Genomic DNA, 20,359 nt, shown 5'->3' with positions numbered 1-20,359 from the left:
GTACTCACTAGGCAACAGTGGGGAGTCATTAACGTCGTTCAGGCTGACGTGATGGGCTCCCTGGCAGCTCAGCTAGCGGAGAATCCGCCTACAATGCAGGAGACCCCGGTTCGATTCCTGGGTTGGGAAGATCCCGTGGAGAAGGGATAGGCTACCCACTCCAGTCTTCCTGGGCTTCCCTGGTGGCTCAGACAGTAAAGAATCCGCCTGCAACGTGGGAGACCCCGGTTCGATCCCTGGGTTGGGAAGGAACCCCTGGAGGAGGGCATGACAACCCACTCCAGTATTCTTGCCTGGAGAATCCCATGGACAGAGGGGCCTGGACGGCTTCAGTCCATGGGGGTCACAGCGTCGGACACGACCGAGCAACTAAGCACAGCACAGCTGATGTGATAGTGAAACCCTGAAATCTCAGTGGCTTAGCCCGACGGAAGTTTATTTCTCATTCATGAGGAGTCCTGTTGGGCGGCTTTCTACCTGGGGACCCACAGACCCAGACCCCTTCCAGCTTGTGGCTCTAGCATTCTCTAGGAACTCAGCATTATTTCCTTCCAGCTGGGGGAAAGGGGAAGAGAAAAGTCTTCGTGGGAGGTTTTTATGGGCCACGTCTGAGGTAGACACTTTAGTTCTGTCTTAATTCTGCTGTTGTTGTTCAGTTGCTCAGTCGTGTCTGACTCTTTGTGACCCCATGGGCTGCAGCATGCCAGGCTTCCCTGTCCTTCACTATCTCCCGGAGCTTACTCAGACTCATGTCCATCGAGTTGGTGATGCCATCCAAGCATCTCATCCTCTGTCGTCCCCTTTTCCTCCTGCCTTCAGTCATTCCCAACATCAGAATCTTTTCTAATGAGTTGGCTCTTTGCATCAGGTGGCCAAAGTATTGGAGCTTCAGCTTCAGCATCAGTCCTTCCAATAAATATTCAGGGTTGATTTCCTTTAGGATTGACTGGTTTGATCTTGCAGTCCAAGGGACTCTCAAGCGTCTTCTCCAACACCTCAGTTCAACAGTGAGAACTAGATCACATGGCCATATCTGACTGCAGGGGAATCTGGGAAATAACTTCTCGCCATAGAAGAACTAGAAATGTTTTTTGGTGAACACATAGCAGTTCCTGTCACACCATATCCAAGTACACAACTAAGCATGGATCATCTTATTTAAACCTCATCGTAAAAGCAGGCACTGTTATTATCCCCATTTCACAGATAAAGAAACTGAGGCTCAGAGAGGCAAAGTCATCGGCTGGAGGTCACACAGATGATGGGGAGGCACAGCTAAATCCTGGCAGTCAGATGCTAAAGCTATGCTATCCAGACCTTCCCATGAGGAATTCATTGTTTTGAGAGCTGTATGGAAGCTCCGAACTTTAGAAAGTGCACCTACGGTGCACTCACATATAGGGTTTAAATATGGTCCCTCGGGCTCTATGATAGAACCCAGAAGGACCGCTGCGGAGAACTCTGTGGGCAGAGCCAAGGGTTCTGGCCTCTGACTCCCTTCCCCCATCCCCTAGGGCACGAGCTGGGGAGTAATTCAGTTCAGTTCACCAAGCACTTCTGGGCCCCCCTCTCTGCCCATCTGGGCAAGCAGGGCTGGAGAGCTTGGTGGGGGTGTTTGTGGCCCCCTCTGCTCTGGTTGTGGGTGTGCAGCCCACAGCGGGGTGTTCCTGGAGGCTGTGTCTGGAGGTGGAAGATGGAGCCCCAGGTTTTTGTGGTGAGAGCTCCCTGCCTCTGGCTGAGTCTAGTTTTGCCTGAATCTGGCCTTGGTTGTCATGGCAACATGGAGGCACGTATGTTTTTGGCCCTCTGTGCTGGTTCCTGGTTTTCCATTCCTGACTTTCCTTTTCCAGAGCAGATTCCCTGGTTGGGGGCAAGGGTTTCAGGCTCAGCTTGGACTGTTGTGCATTTATATGGCACCTGCTGCATTGCCGGGTGTGACCTAGACAAGGTTGGTAGAGCCTTGGAGTGTAAATGCCCCTGCCTTGCCCTCAGGCCCTCTGGGAGGCTGCCTGGCTTAAGTGGAAAGAGTTCAGGGCTCACTTCCCCTTCCCTGCAGCGGCTGCCATTTGAATAGGCGAGAGCCCCCAGCTCTCTGCGCCTGGTTTTCTCATCAGGAAATGGGTTGAGGTGAGGATTCAATGTGATCACATCAATGTGACACAGCGTTAGAGCAGACAGCACCCAGAGGCTGGGGGTCAAGAGGTAGCAGGAGCCCAGACAGGCGATGCCAGCAACCGCAGGAACAGCAGACACCTTGCACTGACTGCTCGGGACGTGCCAGCCATGGTCAGACCCCTTACCCAGTTCAACCCATTTAATCTTCACGGTGACTGGTGAAGTGAAGTTGCTCAGTCGTGTCCGACTCTTTGCGACCCCATGGACTGTAGCCTACCAAGCTCCTCCGTCCATGGGATTTTCCAGGTAAGAATACTGGAGTGGGTTGCCATTTCCTTCTCCAGGAGATCTTCCCAACCCAAGGATCGAATCCGGATCTCCTGCATTGCAGACAGACGCTTTACCATCTGAGCCACCTGGTAGGTGGTGTCAATTTCACAAGAAAACCGACCCTTGGTAACTCATTGGTCACACTGCTGACAAGTGGCAGAGCAGGACTCCGCTGTGGCCCTGATTCCGGAGCTGACACCTACCCACAGCCACCCACAGCCACACAGCCTCCTTGCCCTTGGGGGGAGCAGTGGGAGGCTGGGGGTGGAGCCTGGAGCCCCAGGGCCCGGGTACAGCAACCGTGCAGGTTGGATTTTCAGATGAAGGAAACCAGTAGGGCTCACACGTTCACTCTGAGCCCGGCGCTGTCACACACGCCCTTTGCCCCCGGATGACGCCTTGAGATGGGTGCCAATGTTTGTGCCTTGTGCGGGGACACTGAGGCTCAGAGGCAGAGCTGCCTCCCCTGGGACGCGGCCTGGGAGGGAGGGGTGGCGGGAGTTGGGGAGGGGGGATTCGGTTCCGCGCCTGCACCGGGCAGTTCTGCAGCCTGCTCCTGATGCCTGAAGTCACCCGAGCACCTTCTAAACACATTTTCAGCAAAGCGTGTGACCCCTTTTCTGGGTCAGTAAAGATGATCTCGAAGACTGGCCTTTCCCGCTGCCTGGATGTGTGTGTGTGTGTGTACGTGTGTGTGGACCCAGCAGCTGGAGAGGGTGGGGTGTGTGTGTGTGTGTGTGTGTGTGCGCGCGCGCGCGTGCGTGTGTGTTGGGGAGGGTCTTCCCCTCCACGCCCTCCCCCTCCCCACCCTTCCCTCCGTTTCCCGCTCCTTCCTCCCTTTCTCCCCCCGACCCTCCTCCCCTCGCCCCCTCACCCTCCTTCACCAGGCTCCCCTCCTCCTCCCTCCTTTCCCCTCCCCCTGCCCCGCCCACCCCGTGATCACGTGGAGCCCGCCGGATTTAAGCCTAATCTGCCCGGCGCTCAGCCGGCGGTCTGGCTGTGGGGGAGTCTGGGTGGGTCTCCGGGGCCCCGGCAGAGACCTGCAGAGGGTGCCCACGGCCGTCCCCCATGAGCTTGGGGCTGGAGGAGTCGTTGGAGGTGGTTATCCAGGTGGGGCCGTGCAGGGCCGGGGCGTTGAGCCTCGCAGGAGAGGGTGAGGGGCGGCGCGTCTTGGGGTGGGGGCGTGGGTGCGCCGGGGGGCTCCCCGCTTGCAGCTCTCGCTCAGGGTGGGGGCGGAGGGGTTCTGGGGTTCATATCCGGGGCTCGAGTGAAGGGGAGTCCCCACTTCCAGGTTTTAGGGTGGGGGTGACCCCTGCTAGCACTGTGGGGTCCTCACCTGTCCCGGGCGGGAGCCCCCGGCACCCTGCCTGCCCGGGGCGCGGTCTGTGAGGGGGCCTCCCTCCCAGGGTAGGGGCACACGGCGTGTCCTTCTGTTGGGCTTCGTGCGAGCCTGACTCCCAAGCTTCCTTCCAGGTGGGGATTTCCTGAGGGCCTCTTCCGCACCCACGTCTCAGGTGGCAGGACTTTGTTTCCTCGCCACCCACGCGGGGAGCCCCGGGTCTCAGGCCCCCCGCGGACCCTCCCGCTTTCCCCGCAGACTCTGGAGAGGAGCCTCCCGGGGTCGGGCCTGACCGGGAAGGGCCCGGCCCAGGACTCGCGGCCCCGCGGCCTGCCCGCCCGCGTCAGGGAGATCATCACCCGCAGCCTCTCCCCGCCTGAGAGCCCAGGTACCGCTCCCTGCCCCCGCCCCGCCCCCAGACACTCCTGCGTCTCCCGTTTCCCACGTCCTCTCCACAGTCGTGACGACGGTAACGGCTGCAGCTTCCGTTTCTTGAATCCTCACTGTGGGTAGGCACAGACCCGTGATGGAGGGTCCCATTTTACAGATGAGAAAATGGAGGCTTGGAGGTGTCATTTGCCTAGACTTGTCTCCGTGTGCTGCTGCGAGAAGGCGGGGCTGAGCATCCCCTCCTTGCTTGCAGGCAGCCTGCTGCGAAGACTTAAACCCCAAACACCACATTCTCTCCCTGGGAAGGGGTGAGCTGGGTGAATCAAAGACGACAGGGAGAGGGCAGCTCCGCTCACCTCAGGGCTCTGTAAACAGCCTGGGGTTGGCAGTGCCCGTTCTCCACCTTGGCAGGAAGGCTCATGGACCCCCGTTTCCCTGGAGGGCAGCCCCCACAACCTCCTATGTGGTTTGAGAGTCTGGGAAGGGCCCCCTCAGCTGCAGCTCCTCGCAGGGACCTGGTCTGTCTTCCTAACTCCAGGGATGGGTCGGGCACCTGTTGGGGGAGGCGGTCCCTCTGGACCAAGTGGAATCCGGTCATGTGCCTGCTGTCCTTCTGCAGGTCCGGCCCCCGAGATGGCCTCCGTGCTGTCGCTGCAGGAGGAGAACCAGCTGCTGCAGCAGGAGCTGTCCCGCGTGGAGGACCTGCTGGCCCAGAGCCGGGCCGAGCGCGACGAGCTGGCCATCAAGTACAGCGCGGTCAGCGAGAGGGTGGGTGCTGTGGGGCGCGGGGCTCCCCAGCCTTGGGGGTGGGAGGCAGCCTGGGCAGCGCCCCCGGGGGGAAAGGTGGGCCCCAGAGCCAGGCGGCCTGTGTTCAAATTGCAACTCTGCCCACTTGAGTGGCCTTGAACAAGTCTCTCCACTCTGCACGCCTGCTGTCCGCAGTGGGGACAGTGATGACATGGACCTGCGAGGAACTGATGGGATGAGGGGATTAAGTGCCTGGAGCCTGGTGTTTCATCCCCAGCTGTCCCGGGCCTGCTTGGGGTGGGGCACGGAGAACAAGAACCCCGAGAGTCCCCTACCGCCCCTCGAGTCTCTGGGCATCGCCCTGTGCCACCATTTACCTGGGCCTTGGGGTCCACCCAGCAGGCTGGGCTGGGCGCAGACCTGCCCCGCTCTCCCAGCTGAGGCCCCGCCAAGGAAGGAAGCGTCCAAGTCCAGACAGGCTTTGTGTCCCGGGGGCCTGTGCCGCGCGGGCCGGGGCTGGAGGCGGTATGCTGGGTGCGGGTTGTTCTCAGTGCGCTGTCTCCTTTAGGCCGCCAGGCTCGGGGGAGGCGACCTGGGGAGTTGGTGGCTGCAAGTTGGTGAGAGAGCTGCATGAGGGAGGGAGTGTGTGTGCCCACGGGAGGGGGTGTGTGGGTGGTCATGTAATAACACATGATAGTATCTGCTGGTTTTTGAGCCCCTGCTGTGTGCCAGGTGTGTGCTGGGAGCTTTACATTTAAGACACCAAGGTTGGGACCGTTATGATGCTCCTTTAATAGAGGAGCTCACCGAGGCTCAGAGAGGGAAAGCTCTGTGCTCGGAGTCACACAGCCCAGGGCTCTGCATTGTGGCTTTGTTTCCTGGGGATGGGAAGAGGCTGCTGGGCTGGGAGTTCCGGGGGGCAGCTGGTCCTGGGAAGATGAGAAGGACCTCACACGTGACCGGCTGATACTGCAACGGCAGGCTGAAGCCTGCAGATTGAAGCTGGCCCAGGGTCCCCTGAGTGGGACTGGCAGAGCCAGGGTTGCCCAGGACTCACTGGCTGGGCCTGTCTACAGGAGGGCTTGTGACCCCGCAGTGGGAGGAGCAATCTCTGTGGGTGTGGGGTGTGCCCGTGTCCTGGCATCCGCCCACCTGGATAAGCCCCCGACTTGTTGGGACTTGCAGAGAAGCAGGGCGGGGGCCCTGCAGCGGCCCGGCACTGGGCACAGCACAGGGCTCCCAGGGGGTGTGGGGGGCAGGCTGGGCTAATGCCCATTGTTGGTGGCGGTGTAGCCAGCCCCTCCCCACTGAGGCCAGTCATCTTGGGGCCCCTGGCACAATGTCAGGCCCTGGGGGGCTGCCTCTTAAATGCCAGCTTCTAACCAACAGTGGGGGCAGCACAGCCCCCCCGGGCTGGGAGGAGAAGGAAGAAGAGGTGGAGGAGGCCAGTCCCTTTCCTGCGAGGACGCGGCTGGGGGGCTGTGTTAGTCTAGAAAGTTCCCTCCTGTGGCTGGGGAGGCTCTGGGATAGTGTGCAGAGGGGGCCTGGCGTGAGACTGTCCCCTGTCTGCAATGGTGTGCGTGGGCCCCACCTGGTTAGATGAGAATGACCTTGAGGCCTGTCCTGTTCCCTGGATCCCCAGGGAACATCAGAGCCTGGAGATCGCCTCTTCAGAGGTGGGGAGAGAGGCCCAGGGAGGGCATCGCAGGGCCAAGGCCACTGGTAGAGCTGGGCTGAGCCCCTGGTCTGGGTGCCGCGGCCCTGGGGCATCGTCCCTCTCTGCTGCCCACATGGCCCCTGGCGGCGGGTGGTGGGGCCTGCAGCCATAGCTGCACACTTGGCCCGGCTTGAGGTTGTTCATACCCCTTAAACCCCTAGCACCTCAAGGAGGGGGTGGAGCTGAGGTCGTGATCTGTGTCCTGCGGCTGCGTGTGGGGAAGCTGAGGCGGTAACCCTCCGAGGTCAGGGGGAACCTCGGGTCCCTGTGAGGCCCCCGCTCTCCCGTCCCTGAGGAGCAGGTGTCGGGCCAGGCCCGCTCCCGCAGTGTCCATGGTAACCTGGACCAGGCGAATGGGCGGCGGGCAGTGGGGCGGGGGTTGCTAGGGGAGACAGTAAACTTCTTTCATCCTCGGCTTAGGAGCAGCCTCCTTTCCTTTTGACTTATGAGTGAAATTGAAAGACTGTTTTGTGAAGGGCAGAGTTTGTGGAAAGGGGTGGGGTGTGGCCCGAGGGGCATGGGTCTGGCTTTGAGCCCTGGGAAGCGCGGAGCACCAGCAGCTGCAAGGACCCCTCTAAACCCAAGAAACGGACAGCTCCTGGTACACACAGGTGTGCGAGGCACACCACGCCCACCATCAGACCCTTTCTACATGCACATGTGTGCATGCGTGCAAGTCGCTTCAGTCGTCTCTGACGCTTGGTGACCCCATGGACCGTAGGCCACCAGGGTCCTCTGTCCATGGATTCTCCAAGCAAGCATACTGGAGGGGGTTACCATGCCCTCCTCCAGGGGATCTTTCTAAGCCAGGGATCGAACCCAGGGCTGTTACATCTCTGGTATTGATAGGTGGGTTCTGTAGCACTAGTGCTATCTGGGAAGCCTTTCTATATGCACACACCAACACAACCCATCAAGAGGATACACTCAGATTCACAGAAGCTGCACCAGACATCACACCATCCCACCTGCGCACACAGCCACACACCATGGTGTATCTGGTGTGCCCACACTGCAGGCAGCCCAACATTGGCTAGACACCTACAGCCAGACACAGGTGTGCACAGGTGCAGACAGACCCACCCTTTTACAACTGTGCACACAGGCGTACACGTGCATGGACACATGGGCACACACGCAGACATACCCATCTGCTTCACCACAGTGTACTCCTTGGACAACAGATGCCAGCTCACCCAGGTCCCCATGAAGGCCCAGACACAAGACACACAGGGTCACACATGGAGACAAAACACACCCCACCCACGCCCAGAAAGCACCTGCATTGATGCTCGACACACACACAGCATCTTGGTGCCGCTGCCAGCACGCAGACGCTCTGCCCATCACCTGACTTGGGTGGACGCCATGCAGATACTGGCCACGGGCTTGCTGCCTGCCCTCCAGGGAGAGAGACCCCCTGCATATTGCCTGCTCCGGCCCCCTCAGACCAGGTTCCCCCAACATGAGCTGCAGCCCCCACACGGCCTCCGTGGGCACAATCACCCTGTCCCAGCGCTGTCCCCGGGGTGGGGATGGACATGAGGTTGTTCTCAGCTTGGTGGCTCCCTGAGCCTCTCCTGGCGCACTGCTCAACCCCGGCTTGGAGGGCCGGCAGGGCCTGGGCCCCTGGTCAGCGTGGGTGACGGTCGTCGTCCTTGCAGTTGGCCTCCCCGGGACTGGACGTGGATGGGCGTGTGAACAGACACCCTGCCCCGCCTCTCGCAAGCCAGGCTCTGAGCTCGGCCCTCCTCTGAGCCCTGCTGTCCTCGGCTGCCTCCTCCCTCCTTTGTAAACAGCTGGAGGAGGCTGGGGGCCCCCTGGGACCAGCAGGTGCCTGGAGGACAGGGGGTTTGGGCTAGTGGAGGCGGTCAGAGCCGGAAGGTGTCCTGCCACTGACCCCAGGGTCGGATGATGAAGGGGCTGCAGGATGCCTGGGCGTGGGGGACGGGGTGGGGTGGAGGTCCCCTCAGTGAGGGGGAGCGGGGAGCGGGGAGCGAGGGGCCAGGCTGGGCTGGGAGGCCATTCATAAGCCACAGCGTGTGTCAGAACACTTGTGCTCGCCTCTTAGAAATCTGAGCGCTGTGTGTGTGGGGAGTGGGAGCCGGGTGAGTCCGTCTGTGTCAGCCTGGGGGTGTTTGAGGCGCCCTGCGCGTGTTGTGTGTGCGTGTCCTGAGCTCATGTATGTGTAGTGATGCCTCTGAACGTATTCACGTGTGTTCATGCTGTTAATTCGTTAGCATGCTATTATTCTAAGATAGCATGTTCACTGTTCTAAGATACAGTGGGGAACAAAATCCAGGTTTCCTGAAGGTTCGGGTGGGGAGACAGGGGCATGGATCTAGTAGTTACCCACGCAGGGCGCTGGGTGATTTGGAGCATACCCAGGGCTTTTAAGGTTTGCCCCAGGGGCATCTTTGTGTTCTGCATGCACACGTGTGTGGGCCCACCTGCATGCGTCCCTGCACACCCTGTCTGTGTGTCTGTGCTTGCCTAGTGTTTATGCTTGGCCATGCACACATGCACTGTGTCCTGGGCTTGCCCACCTGGGCCTGCAAGGCATCGTGGGTCGGGGTCCAGCCTGGCGCCCCCTACAGAGGCCTGAGCCTGCCTTCCAGGGAGGCGCAGGACTCTCACCCCGGGCCCTTCCCCACAGCTGGAGCAGGCTGTGCGGCGGGAGTCCGGGGAGCCGGCAGCCCAGGAGCCCAGGGGGCTGGCCCTGCAGAGCGTGGAGCTGCGGCGGCAGCTGCAGGAGGAGCAGGCCTCCTACCGGCGCAAGCTGCAGGCCTACCAGGAGGGCCAGCAGCGGCAGGCGCAGCTGGTGCAGCGGCTGCAGGCCAAGGTTGGGCCACTGCCCCGCCCCCTCACACTCCTTCCGCCCCCCAGCCCCAACCCCTGGGGCTGACCCGCTCTCCGCCCACCCCCAGATTCTCCAGTGCAAGAAGAAGAGCTCGGAGACGGAGCAGCAGCTGCTGGAGAGATCCACGGAGCTGGAGCAGCTGCGGCTGCGGGTGGGTGCCGGGGGGCAGGGCTGACCCTTCCTGCCCTGCCCAGTCTGATGCCCCCGCTTCCCCCCACCCACCAGGACGCAGGGCACAGCCAGGACCTGGAGAGCGCCCTCGTACGCCTGGAGGAGGAGCAGCAGAGGTGGGCCCGCGGGGGGCGCATGGGGGCCGGCAGCCCTCTGCCCAGGCACCCACCGGCTCTCCTCTGTCCGCCCAGGAGCGCCAGCCTGGCCCAGGTGAACGCGCTGCTCCGGGAGCAGCTGGACCAGGTGAGCTTGGCCAACCAGACCCTGCGGGAAGATATCCGCAAGGTGACCAGTGACTGGGCACGTGGCCGACAGGAGCTGGAGCAGCGGGAGGCCGCCTGGAGGCGCGAAGGCGAGGTGGGCGAGGGACTGGGAGCTGCGGGGACAGAAGTCCAGCTTGACCCCAGGGCACGGGCTTGCTGGGCTGGCGGGGGAGGGGCCTCGCGCCAGGTGAGCCCTTTGATTCTCCAGCAAGAACACCAGTGTGGGTGGCCATTCCCTTCTCCAGGGCATCTTCCCGACCAAGGATGGAACCCCGGTTTCCTGCCTTGCAGGCAGATTCTTTACGATCTGAGCCACCAGGGAAGCCCCATTAGAGAGGAAAATGGTTGTCGTTAACAATAGCCTTGATTAGTGCATACTGTGTGAGAGGCGGGCGTTTTCTTCTCTGATCTCTTAACGTACATGGACGGTGCCCTCGCCCTCCTAAAGAGAGGTTGAGCTGCTGCCCAGTCAGGCGGCAGGCAGCTGGGATGCAGACTGAGGTCTCCGGCATCTTCTGCCCTTCGCGCTGCTGCTTGCGGCCCGTGGAGGCTGTGAAACCCAGCTCCCCGGGCCAGGGGGAGGCAGGGGCTGGTGAGCTAGACAGCTCCCACCCAGCCTTGCCTTCGAGCCAGCGCCCCCGGGGCGGCCCTCGGGACACTCGCGGCGCGGGTGGGGCGCGGCAGGCCCAACCTGGCCCCTCACTCCGCCCCTCCGTCCCCCAGTCTTTCAACGCCTACTTCAGCCACGAGCACAGTCGCCTGCTCCTCGTCTGGAGGCAGGTCGTGGGGGCCCGCCGGCTGGTCAGCGAGGTGAAGACGGCCACCGAGAGGTGAGCTGGGGCGGCGGACGGGGTGCTTGCAGAGGCACGGCCGCAGCGGGGGACAGCTCCGCCCAGCTGAGCTTAGTCCAACCCGACCCGCCTTCTGTATGCCAGGCCCTGCGGAGAGGCACTAGTAAGAGTTGACACTTACCAGATCAGGGCAGTCATTTCCTATTTGTTTAATGTATTTACTAAACTGACTGTGACCAAGTAGTCATAGTTAGTCATGTTTTACTAAACTAAAAACTTATTTCTTTAGTAAAAAATTATTTTTAGTAGTTCTAATAATTTTTAGTGAAAAACTATTTTTTTCTTAGTTTAGTAAACATATTCTACTAAACTAAAAACTATTTTAGTTTTTACTAAATTTACTGTTTCCTAGTCATTACTAGTACCCTGGAGGAGGGCATGGCAACCCACTCCAGTATTCTTGCCTGGAGAGTCCCCAAGGACAGAGGAGCCTGGCGGGCTGCAGTCCGCAGGGTCACAAGAGTCGGACACGGCTGAGCAACTAAGCACAGCACAGTCATTACTAGTAACTAGTAACACTTACTGGATATTAGTCTCTAGCTAGGCTCCTTGTACCTTTTATTTCATTTCATATCCCCAGTGTTCCTGTGAGGTAGGAACTATAATAGTTCTCACTTTTCAGGGGAGGACATTGAGGCTCAGAGAGTTAGAGTGACTTTCCCAAGGTCACAGAGCAGTAGGAAAGAGACTGAGTCAGGATTTATCGCCCCTGTTTTTAATCCACTAGAATACTCCGTGTCCACTGCCGAGGACCGTGTAACCCCTAGGGAATTCCCTGGCAGTCCAGTGATTGGGACTCTGTGTTTTCATTGCAGAGGGTCCAGGTTCAATCTCTGGTCAGGGAGCTAAGATCCCACAAGCTGGGTGGTGCGGCCAAAAAACTTAAAAATAAGAACAAAGGACCTTGCAATCTCTAGACTGAGGAAGTGAGTGGTCAGTAACCTGAAAGTGGAACAGAAAGGATGTCCCAGATGCTCAGAAGGATGGAAGGGGTTGTGAAAGTGAAAGTTGCTCAGTCGTGTCCAACTCTTTGCGACTCCATGGACTATACAGTCCACGGAATTCTCCAGGCCAGAATACTTGAGTGGGTAGCCTTTCCCTTCTCCAGGGGATCTTCCCGACCCTAGGAATCGAGCCAGGGTCTCCTGCATTGCAGGCGGATTCTTTACCAACTGAGCTATCCGGGAAGCCCCCAAGGGAAGAGGTTGGGAGGCCAGAAAAATGCTTCAAAGGGGAGATGGAATTTGCACTGACCCCTTCTGGCCACCTGATGCGAAGAGCTGACTCATTTGAAAAGACCTAGATGTTAGAAAAGATTGAAGGCAGGAGGAGAAGGGGACGACAGGATGAGATGGTTAGATGGCATCACCAACTCAATGGACATGAGTTTGGGTAAACTCCAGGAGTTGGTGATGGACAGGGAGGCCTGGCATGCTGCGGTTCATGGAGTTGCAAAGAGTCAGACACGACTGAGCAACCGAACTGAACAAAGGATAGGTAGGGTTTTAAATGGCAGAGCTGCGGGCCCTCCAGAGAGGGAACAGCAGGAGCAAAGGCTTGGAGATGGGAGAGAGTGGCAGCCAGTGGGGCTGAAGCAAAAGGCAAGTGAGCGGGAGGTCAGGTTGGAAAAGAGCCTCACAGGTCCCTTGCCGCAGGGGGCTTGGTGTCTGCCCCCGCCCACCTCCGCCGTGCACCGCTTGTGGGATCTTAGTTCCCCGACCAGTGATCAAACCTGTGCCCCTGCACTGGAAGCATGAAGTCTTAAGAAGTGGACAGCCGGGGAAGTCCCTTCCTACTTGATCTTTGAGCAGGTGAGGCTGTGGGGAGAGCCCAGAGGCAGGCAGACCAGTCCGTCTCCTTTTGTGCCTTAAGCATTTGTTTAAGTAATGACCTTCAGTGAGATAGCTCATATTCACTCAGTATCCAAATTTCCAATTGATGCGTCAGTGTCACAGGTGGTTTTGCCTTGGTTTTAGCCTTTAAAATTGTTTGAGTCAGGATCCACAGATGTTCACAGAGTGTGATTCGTTGATTTGTCTTTTAAGTCTTTTATTCGCTCCGGAACCCGGGACAGTCGTCCTCAGAGATCCCCAGTCTGGATTCTGTGGTGTCCTTTAACACCGTTGTCCCCTGTATTTCTTGTAAATTGGATGTTGGATTTAAGGCTTCATCACATTTAGGTTCGGATTGTTGTGTTTTGAGACAACTTCTTCATAATGCTGTGTACCCTGGCATCAGGAGCCTCTCTCTCTGTGGTTGGCAGCCCTCGACACTCCACGCCGAGGTCCAGACATCCGGCAGAGATTTTGCAAAATTGTGGTGGTCTCATTCTGCCACTGCATCGTGTATTAGCCGGAATTCTTCCATAATAAGGCACTTCCTCTTCTTACCATTTGATACCCAGTGGTACAGTTCATTCAGGAAAGGGAAGAATTGAACCTATTTGATATATTTAAAGTATGTATCATTTTAAATTAGCATTTAACGTTTTAACATCTTGCTTTTGAATAATTCACATAAGCACAAGGTTCAGATTTCAAAAGGTGTACTGCAAAGAGTCCCTCCCACCTTTGACCCAGACACTCAGGCACATTTGATAAAAGCAAATACAGCAGACTGTACATGTCCCCCCTCCCCTGGCCTCCTCTCCTATTTTTTTTTTCATATTTATTTATTTTTGGCTGTGCTGGGTCATCGTCACTGCACGGGCTTTTCTCTGCTTGCAGCAGGCGGGGGCTGCTCCCTAGTTTTGGCGCGTGGGCTTCTCATGTGCTGGCTTTTCTGATTGCAGAGCATGGGCTCCCGGGCGCTCAGGCTTCAGTAGTTGCGGCTCCCGGGCTCCAGAGCACAGGCTCAGTCGTTGTGGCTCACGGGCCTAGTTCTTCCACGGCATGTGGGATCTTCCTGGATCAGGGATCGAACCCGTGTCTCCTGCATTGGCAGGTGGATTCTTTACCACTGAGCCACCAGAGAAGCCCCCCATTGTCGTTTTAATTTATACTTGGAAGCCCACCCCCACCATCCGATCCCCGTTCTGTGTCCTCTCCACCAGGGACCTGCTGCAGCTGGGAGGGGAGCTGGCCCGGACCTCGCGAGCTGTCCAGGAGGCGAGCCTGGGGCTGAGCGTGGGCCTGCGGCTGGCTGAGAGCCGGGCCGAGGCGGCCCTGGAGAAGCAGGCCCTGCTGGAGGAGCAGCTGCGGAGTAAGGCGCTGCAGGAGCAGGACCTGGCTCGGCTGCAGGTGCAGAGCAACCTGGACAAGGCCGACCTCAGTGCCAGGTGGGTTCTTGGAGGTGCCGCTTGAGGCAGGCCTCGCTGGAGCTTACGGCCAGAGGTCTGGGGCGGAGGGGTCTGTTCACCGGTGATGAGCCCTTCCCCTGCGCGGGCTTGGCCAGTCTCCCCAGGCCCTCCATTTGGCAGAGAGGAAGACAGAGATTCAGAGGGCTCTTGCCCCAGGTTGAATTTCATGTTTGCAGTTCAGCCTCTGCTCCCAGTGTAAAGAACCCATCTGTCAGTGCAGGAGATGTAACAGAGGCGGGTTCGATCTCTGGGTCAGGAAGATCCCCTGACCAGGAAGATCCCTCCTCCTCCTGGAGGAGAGCATGGCGTCCCATTCCAGTCTTCTTGCCCGGAGAGTCCCATGGACAGAGGAGCCTGGCGGGCTACAGTCCACGGGGTTGCACAGAGTCAGACACGACTGAGTGGCTTGGCACCCAGCAGCCCTCTGCTCCTGAAATCTAGGCAGGTCCCAGAGTGCTTCCCCGTGAGATAAAGTGCCTGGCACCTCATTCTCATTCAGAGATGAGAAGTCTGCAGCCCAGAGAGGAGACGGACTTGAGAGGCAAACCCTAGCGTCCCTGCCTCAGGTTTGGGGAAGCCGGGGGTTTGAGGAGAAGCTGGGTGGGTCTCCCATTCACCCGTGTAGCTCCCCCACCTCCAGAGTGACCGAGCTGACCCTGACCGTGGAGCGCCTTCAGGACCAGAATCTGGAGAAAGACCAGCTCAACAAAGCCCTCAGCGAGAAGCTTGAGGCCCTGGTGAGACATGGGGTGGGACGGGAGGGCCCGGGACACGGCTGAGGGCTGGGTTGCTTGGGCAGTCCACTCAGAATCAGCGTCACCCCTCATTAATTGAACACCTAGTGTGTGCCAGCCGTAGTGGTTAGCACATTCACTTCCTTTATCCCATTTCATCCTCTCAGCCGTTCTGTAGCATGATCCCCATTGTACAGATGAGGAAGCTGAGGCCCAAGAGGAAATACTTGTCCAGAGTCTCAGGGCCATGATGCCGGCGAGTCGGGACTGGAACTCATGCCTATGCCCTGCTAGCCCAGGGCTCTTTCTCTTGGAACTCAGCTGCCTCCCCACCAGAGGGACATCCCTCATGGTTACTGCCTGGGCTGGTCATGCTGTGTGAGCTCTGGCCTGGATTCCATGTCCAGCTCTCTTCTAATAGGCTGTGTGCCCTGGGGCAGACACTGTACCTCTGTTCAGTGAGGGCACTGGTGCTGCGGTGGGGTCTCCCAAGCTGTTGGCCTCTGGGCATGGCCTTTGAGGCGCCCTGATTGGCGGGGTAGGGAGACCGTGGAGTTTCTGACTAGGGCAGAGACCCTGACCACTCTTTCTTTGTCTCCCCAACACCACTCCAGGAATCCCTGCGGCTCCAGGAGCAGGCAGCCCTGGAGACAGATGAAGGAGAGGGGCTGCAGCAGACCCTGAGGGACATGGCGCAGGTTGGAGCCGGGAGGGAGCCGGGAAAGGCCAGCACTGGTGGCGGTCCTGGACCACCTCGTCCCCTGGTGGCCTTGAGCTGAACTGCAAGCGGTTGAGGGCCCTGGAGCCCTCCCTGCTGTTTAATGCCCCTTCTGTTAATAAATCTGTTAATAAATAGCTCAGCTCAGACTCTGCCCCGAGAGGAGGCACTGCCTATTCCCTGCCCGTCTGAGAAAGGCTCTATAGCGTCTTCCCAGTAAATGGAAGGGGTACCGGTGGGCTGAGGGCTGTGATCAGGAAGCCTTCTTTTGGGAGGGGCCTAGGGCGTGCTGCAGAGTCCGGGGTGAAGCTGGACACCCCGCTAACGGCGCAGCTCCCCTCCCCCTCTCTCTGACCTGCCCCCAGGCCGTCCTGTCGGACACGGACAGTGGCGTCCAGTTAAGTGGCTCCGAGCGCACAGCGGACACCTCAGACGGCAGCCTGCGGGGGCTCTCGGGGGCCCGGACCCCGTCTCCGCCGAGGCGGCCCTCACCCGGCCGCGGCCGCTCCCCGCGCCGAGGCCCGTCTCCCGCCTGCTCGGACTCCTCCACGCTGGCCCTCATCCACTCGGCTCTGCACAAGCGCCAGCTGCAGGTCCAGGTGGGACGGGGCTTGAGCGCCCTGCGCTGGGGCTCCAGCCCGGGGTCAGCCCTGGGGCCTCCGGGGGTGGAGCCTGAGCACCCTAGGGAACCGTAGGGAGAGCCAGAGCCTGGGGAGAGGGCAGAGAGTCTGGACTCCCGAAGGTGGTCCAGTGCTCCGCGTCTGGAGTGGGAGGGGCTTGAGCCGCGGGGGCGGAGCTAGAGTCCTGGTGTGGGAGGGGCCTGTGCAGCTGGGGCGGGGCCTGGGTGGAGCTAGAGTCCCGGTATGGGAGGAGCTTGAGCAGCTGGGGGCGGAGCCTGGGGTGGAACTAGAGTCCTGGTGTAGACGGGAAGACGGGCCCACATAGCCCAAGCCAGAGAGCCTTGGGTGGGGGCGTCAGACACGGGGTGGAGAAAGGAGTGTGCTTGGTGTTTGGGGGAGTTGGGTAGGACTTGCCTGGGGCCCCAGGAGGTGGAGGTTCAGAGACCTTGCAGAGGTCTCAGAAGGGTGGGAGGGCACCGTGCAGGGGAGTGGAAACTGCTCTGTGGGCTTCGCTCCACGTTGCCGCCCAGGGATGTACACAGATCTGGGTTCTAGCGCAGGCTGGTGTACATCCTGCGTGAGCAAGGGCTTCCCTGGACTCAGTGATTCTGCCACAGGACATACGGGGGCGCTATGAGGCCAGCCAGGACTTGCTGGGCACCCTGCGGAAGCAGCTTAGTGACAGTGAGGGTGAGCGCCGTGCCCTGGAGGAGCAGCTGCAGTGTCTGCGGGACGAGACCGACGGGGCTGCCCGGGCCCAGGAGGATGCGCAGCGGGAAGCCCAGCGCCTGCGCAGCGCTGTCGACCTCCTGAACAGGTGCCGGAGACCAGAGGTGGGGCACCCAGCCCCGGGGATGAGTCAGCCTGCGTGTATTGGATTTGCACTAATATGGTTGTACAGTTCTTCTGTGTATTCTTGCCACCTCTTCTGAATATCTTCTGCTTCTGTTAGGTCCATACCATTTCTGTCCTTTATCGAGCCTATCTTTGCATGAAATGTTCCTTTGGTATCTCTAATTTTCTTGAAGAGATCTCTAGTCTTTCCCAATGTGTGGTTTTTCTCTATTTCTTTGCACTGATCACTGAGGAAGGCTTTCTTATCTCTCCTTGCTATTCTTTGGAACTCTGCATTCAGATGGGAGTATCTTTCCTTTTCTCCTTTGCTTTTCGCTTCTCTTCTCTTCCCAGCTATCTGTAAGGCCTCCTCAGACAGCCATTTTGCTTTTTTGCATTTCTTTTCCATGGGGATTGTCTTGATCCCTGTCTGCTGTACAATGAGACGAACCTCTGTCCATAGTTCATCAGGCACTCTATCAGATCTAGTCCCTTAAATCTATTTGTCACTTCTACTGTATACTCATAAAGGATTTGATCTAGGTTATACCTGAATGAACTAGTGGTTTTCCCTACTTTCTTCAATTTAAGTCTGATTTTGGCAATACGCAATTCATGATCTGAGCCACAGTCTGCTCCCGGTCTTGTTTTTGCTGACTGTATAGAGCTTCTCCATCTTTGGCTGCAAAGAATATAATCAATCTGATTTTGGTGTTGACCATCTGGTGATGTCCACGTGTAGTCTTCTCTTGTGTTGTTGGAATTGGGTGTTTGCTATGACCAGTGCGTTCTCATGGCAAAACTCTATTAGCCTTTGCCCTGCTTCATTCTGTACTCCGAGGCCAAACTTGCCTGTTACGCCAGGTGTTTCTTGACTTCCTACTTTTGCATTCCAGTCCCCTATAATGAAAAGGGCATCTTTTTTGGGTGTTAGTTCTAGAAGGTCTTGTAGGTCTTCACAGAACTGTTCAACTTCAGCTTCTTCAGCATTACTGGTTGGGGCATACACTTGGATTACTGTGATATTGAATGGTTTGCCTTGGAAATGAACAGAGATCATTCTATTGTTTTTGAGATTGCATCCAAGTACTGCCTTTCGGACTCTTTTGTTGACCATGATGGCTACTCCATTTCTTCTAAGAGATTCTTGCCCACAGTAGTAGATATAATGGTCATCTGAGTTAAATTCACCCATTCCAGTCCATCTTAGTTCGCTGATTCCTAGAATGTCTTCACGACCCAGATAATCACGATGGTGTGATCACTCACCTAGAGCCAGACATCCTGGAATGTGAAGTCAAGTGGGCCTTAGAAAGCATCACTACGAACAAAGCTAGTGGAGGTGATGGAATTCCAGTTGAACTATTTCAAATCCTCAAAGGTGATGCTGTGAAAGTGCTGCACTCGATATGCCAGCAAATTTGGAAAACTCAGCAGTGGCCGCAGGACTGGAAAAGGTCAGTTTTCGTTCCAATCCCAAAGAAAGGCAATGCCAAAGAATGCTCAAATTACCGCACAATTGCACTCATCTCACATGCTAGTAAAGTAATGCTCGAAATTCTCCAAGCCAGGCTTCAGCAATACGTGAACCGTGAACTTCCAGATGTTCAAGTTGGTTTTAGAAAAGGCAGAGGAACCAGAGATCAAATTGCTAACATCTGCTGGATCATCGAAAAAGCAAGAGAGTTCCAGAAAAACATCTATTTCTGCTTTACTGACTATGCCAAAGCCTTTGACTCTGTGGATCACAATAAACTGTGGAAAATTCTGAAAGAGATGGGAATACCAGACCATCTGACGTGTCTCTTGAGAAACCTGTATGCAGGTCAGGACGCAACAGTTAGAACTGGACATGCAACAACAGACTGGTTCCAAATAGGAAAAGGAGTACGTCAAGGCTGTATATTGTCACCCTGCTTATTTAACTTATATGCAGAGTACATCATGAGAAACGCTGGGCTGGAAGAAACACAAGCTGGAATCAAGATTGCCCGGAGAAATATCAATAACCTCAGATAAGCGGATGACACCACCCTTATGGCAGAAAGCGAAGAAGAACTAAAGAGCCTCTTGATGAAAGTGAAAGAGCAGAGTGAAAAAGTTGGCTTAAAGCTCAACGTTCAGAAAACTAAGATCATGGCATCTGGTCCCATCACTTCATGGGAAATAGATGGGGAAACAGTGGAAACAGTGTCAGACTTTATTTTTTTGGGCTCCAGAATCACTGCTGATGGTGACTGCAGCCATGAAATTAAAAGACGCTTACTCCTTGGAAGGAAGGTTATGACCAACCTAGATAGCATATTTAAAAGCAGAGACATTACTTTGCCAACAAAAGTCCGTCTAGTCAAGGCTATAGTTTTTCCAGTGGTCATGTATGGATGTGAGAGTTGGACGGTGAAGAAAGCTGAGCACCGAAGAATTGATGCTTTTGAACTGTGGTGTTGGAGAAGACTCCTGAGAGTTCCTTGGACTGCAAGGAGATCCAATCAATCCGTCCTAAAAGAGATCAATCCTGGGTGTTCATTGGAAGGACTGATGTTGAAGCTGAAACTCTAATACTTTGGCCACCTCATGCGAAGAGCTGACTCATTGGAAAAGACCCTGATACAGGGAAGGATTGGGGGCGGGAGGAGAAGGGGACGACAGAGGATGAGATGGTTGGATGGCATCACCGACTCGATGAACGTGGATTTGGGTAGACTCCGGGAGTTGGTGATGGACAGGGAGGCCTGGTGTGCTGCGATTCATGGGGTCGCAAAGAGTCAGACACGACTGAGCGACTGAACTGAACTGAATGTGGTTGTAACTGGCCACGTGTGTCTGTTCAAATATAAGTCAACATTTACAAAAGTAAAAATTCAGTCCCACAGTTTCATTAGCCATGTTTCAGGTGCACGTATGACTATGAAACATTTCCATCAGCCCTGAGAGTCACATTGGCAGTGTTATTCTTGACTCTGTTTCTTGGGGATTTCAGAGACAAGAAATTATCCATTCTTGGCTGCTTGATGTTTTAAATTTTTTGTTCTTATTGTTTTTTTTTCCTTTTTAAATGTAACTACATAATAAAAAGGTTGAAAATGGAGGGAGATAAAAGGGTGAAACCTCTTCACAGCCCTCTCCCTCACCCATCCTGACCCTGTTAATGCCCTGGCTTTGCTTTCCATCTTGTTTCCTGACAGTTTGCAAACGTCCCCTGTATACTTGCTGTGTGCCAGGCTCATTGCCAAGTCCTTCACATGTATAGTCTCAGCCAGTCTTCCTGTCAAACCCCTGCAGTTCACCGCTGTCACTGTCTTGAGGTTGAGACATGCCCAAGGTCACACAGCAGCATCGCTGGGGTAGGAGATGGGATTCTGGTCCATCTGT

General features: G+C 56.9%; 1 protein-coding gene across 6 annotated transcripts in view; it reads left to right on the top strand.

Moving 5' to 3' along the window:
- The window catches only part of CROCC (ciliary rootlet coiled-coil, rootletin), a 54,735-nt gene that overhangs the window by 3,566 nt on the left and 30,810 nt on the right, over positions 1-20,359 (top strand). Inside the window, exons 1-14 of one of the 6 annotated variants that reach the window (XM_081575013.1) lie at positions 3,500-3,555; positions 4,043-4,172; positions 4,794-4,920; positions 5,490-5,538; positions 9,295-9,480; positions 9,566-9,649; positions 9,724-9,785; positions 9,861-10,026; positions 10,656-10,762; positions 13,836-14,060; positions 14,722-14,818; positions 15,430-15,513; positions 15,899-16,132; positions 16,771-16,970. In XM_081575013.1, the coding sequence (XP_081431139.1) occupies positions 3,514-3,555; positions 4,043-4,172; positions 4,794-4,920; positions 5,490-5,538; positions 9,295-9,480; positions 9,566-9,649; positions 9,724-9,785; positions 9,861-10,026; positions 10,656-10,762; positions 13,836-14,060; positions 14,722-14,818; positions 15,430-15,513; positions 15,899-16,132; positions 16,771-16,970 (1,793 nt within the window). In that variant the 5' untranslated portion in view covers positions 3,500-3,513. Of the gene's footprint in view, positions 1-3,371; positions 3,556-4,042; positions 4,173-4,793; positions 4,943-5,489; positions 5,539-9,294; positions 9,481-9,565; positions 9,650-9,723; positions 9,786-9,860; positions 10,027-10,655; positions 10,763-13,835; positions 14,061-14,721; positions 14,819-15,429; positions 15,514-15,898; positions 16,133-16,770; positions 16,971-20,359 lie in introns of those variants that run through there. The other 5 variants (XM_081575014.1, XM_081575017.1, XM_081575015.1 and 2 more) reach the window with 5 other exon arrangements.

This window comes from Giraffa tippelskirchi, chromosome 3 (genome assembly GCF_054371585.1).
Source record: "Giraffa tippelskirchi isolate mGirTip1 chromosome 3, T2T-mGirTip1v1.2.pri, whole genome shotgun sequence".
Taxonomy (NCBI): domain Eukaryota; kingdom Metazoa; phylum Chordata; class Mammalia; order Artiodactyla; family Giraffidae; genus Giraffa; species Giraffa tippelskirchi.
Note: the sequence above shows the minus strand (reverse complement) of the source record. Positions and strands in the feature narration are given on the sequence as shown.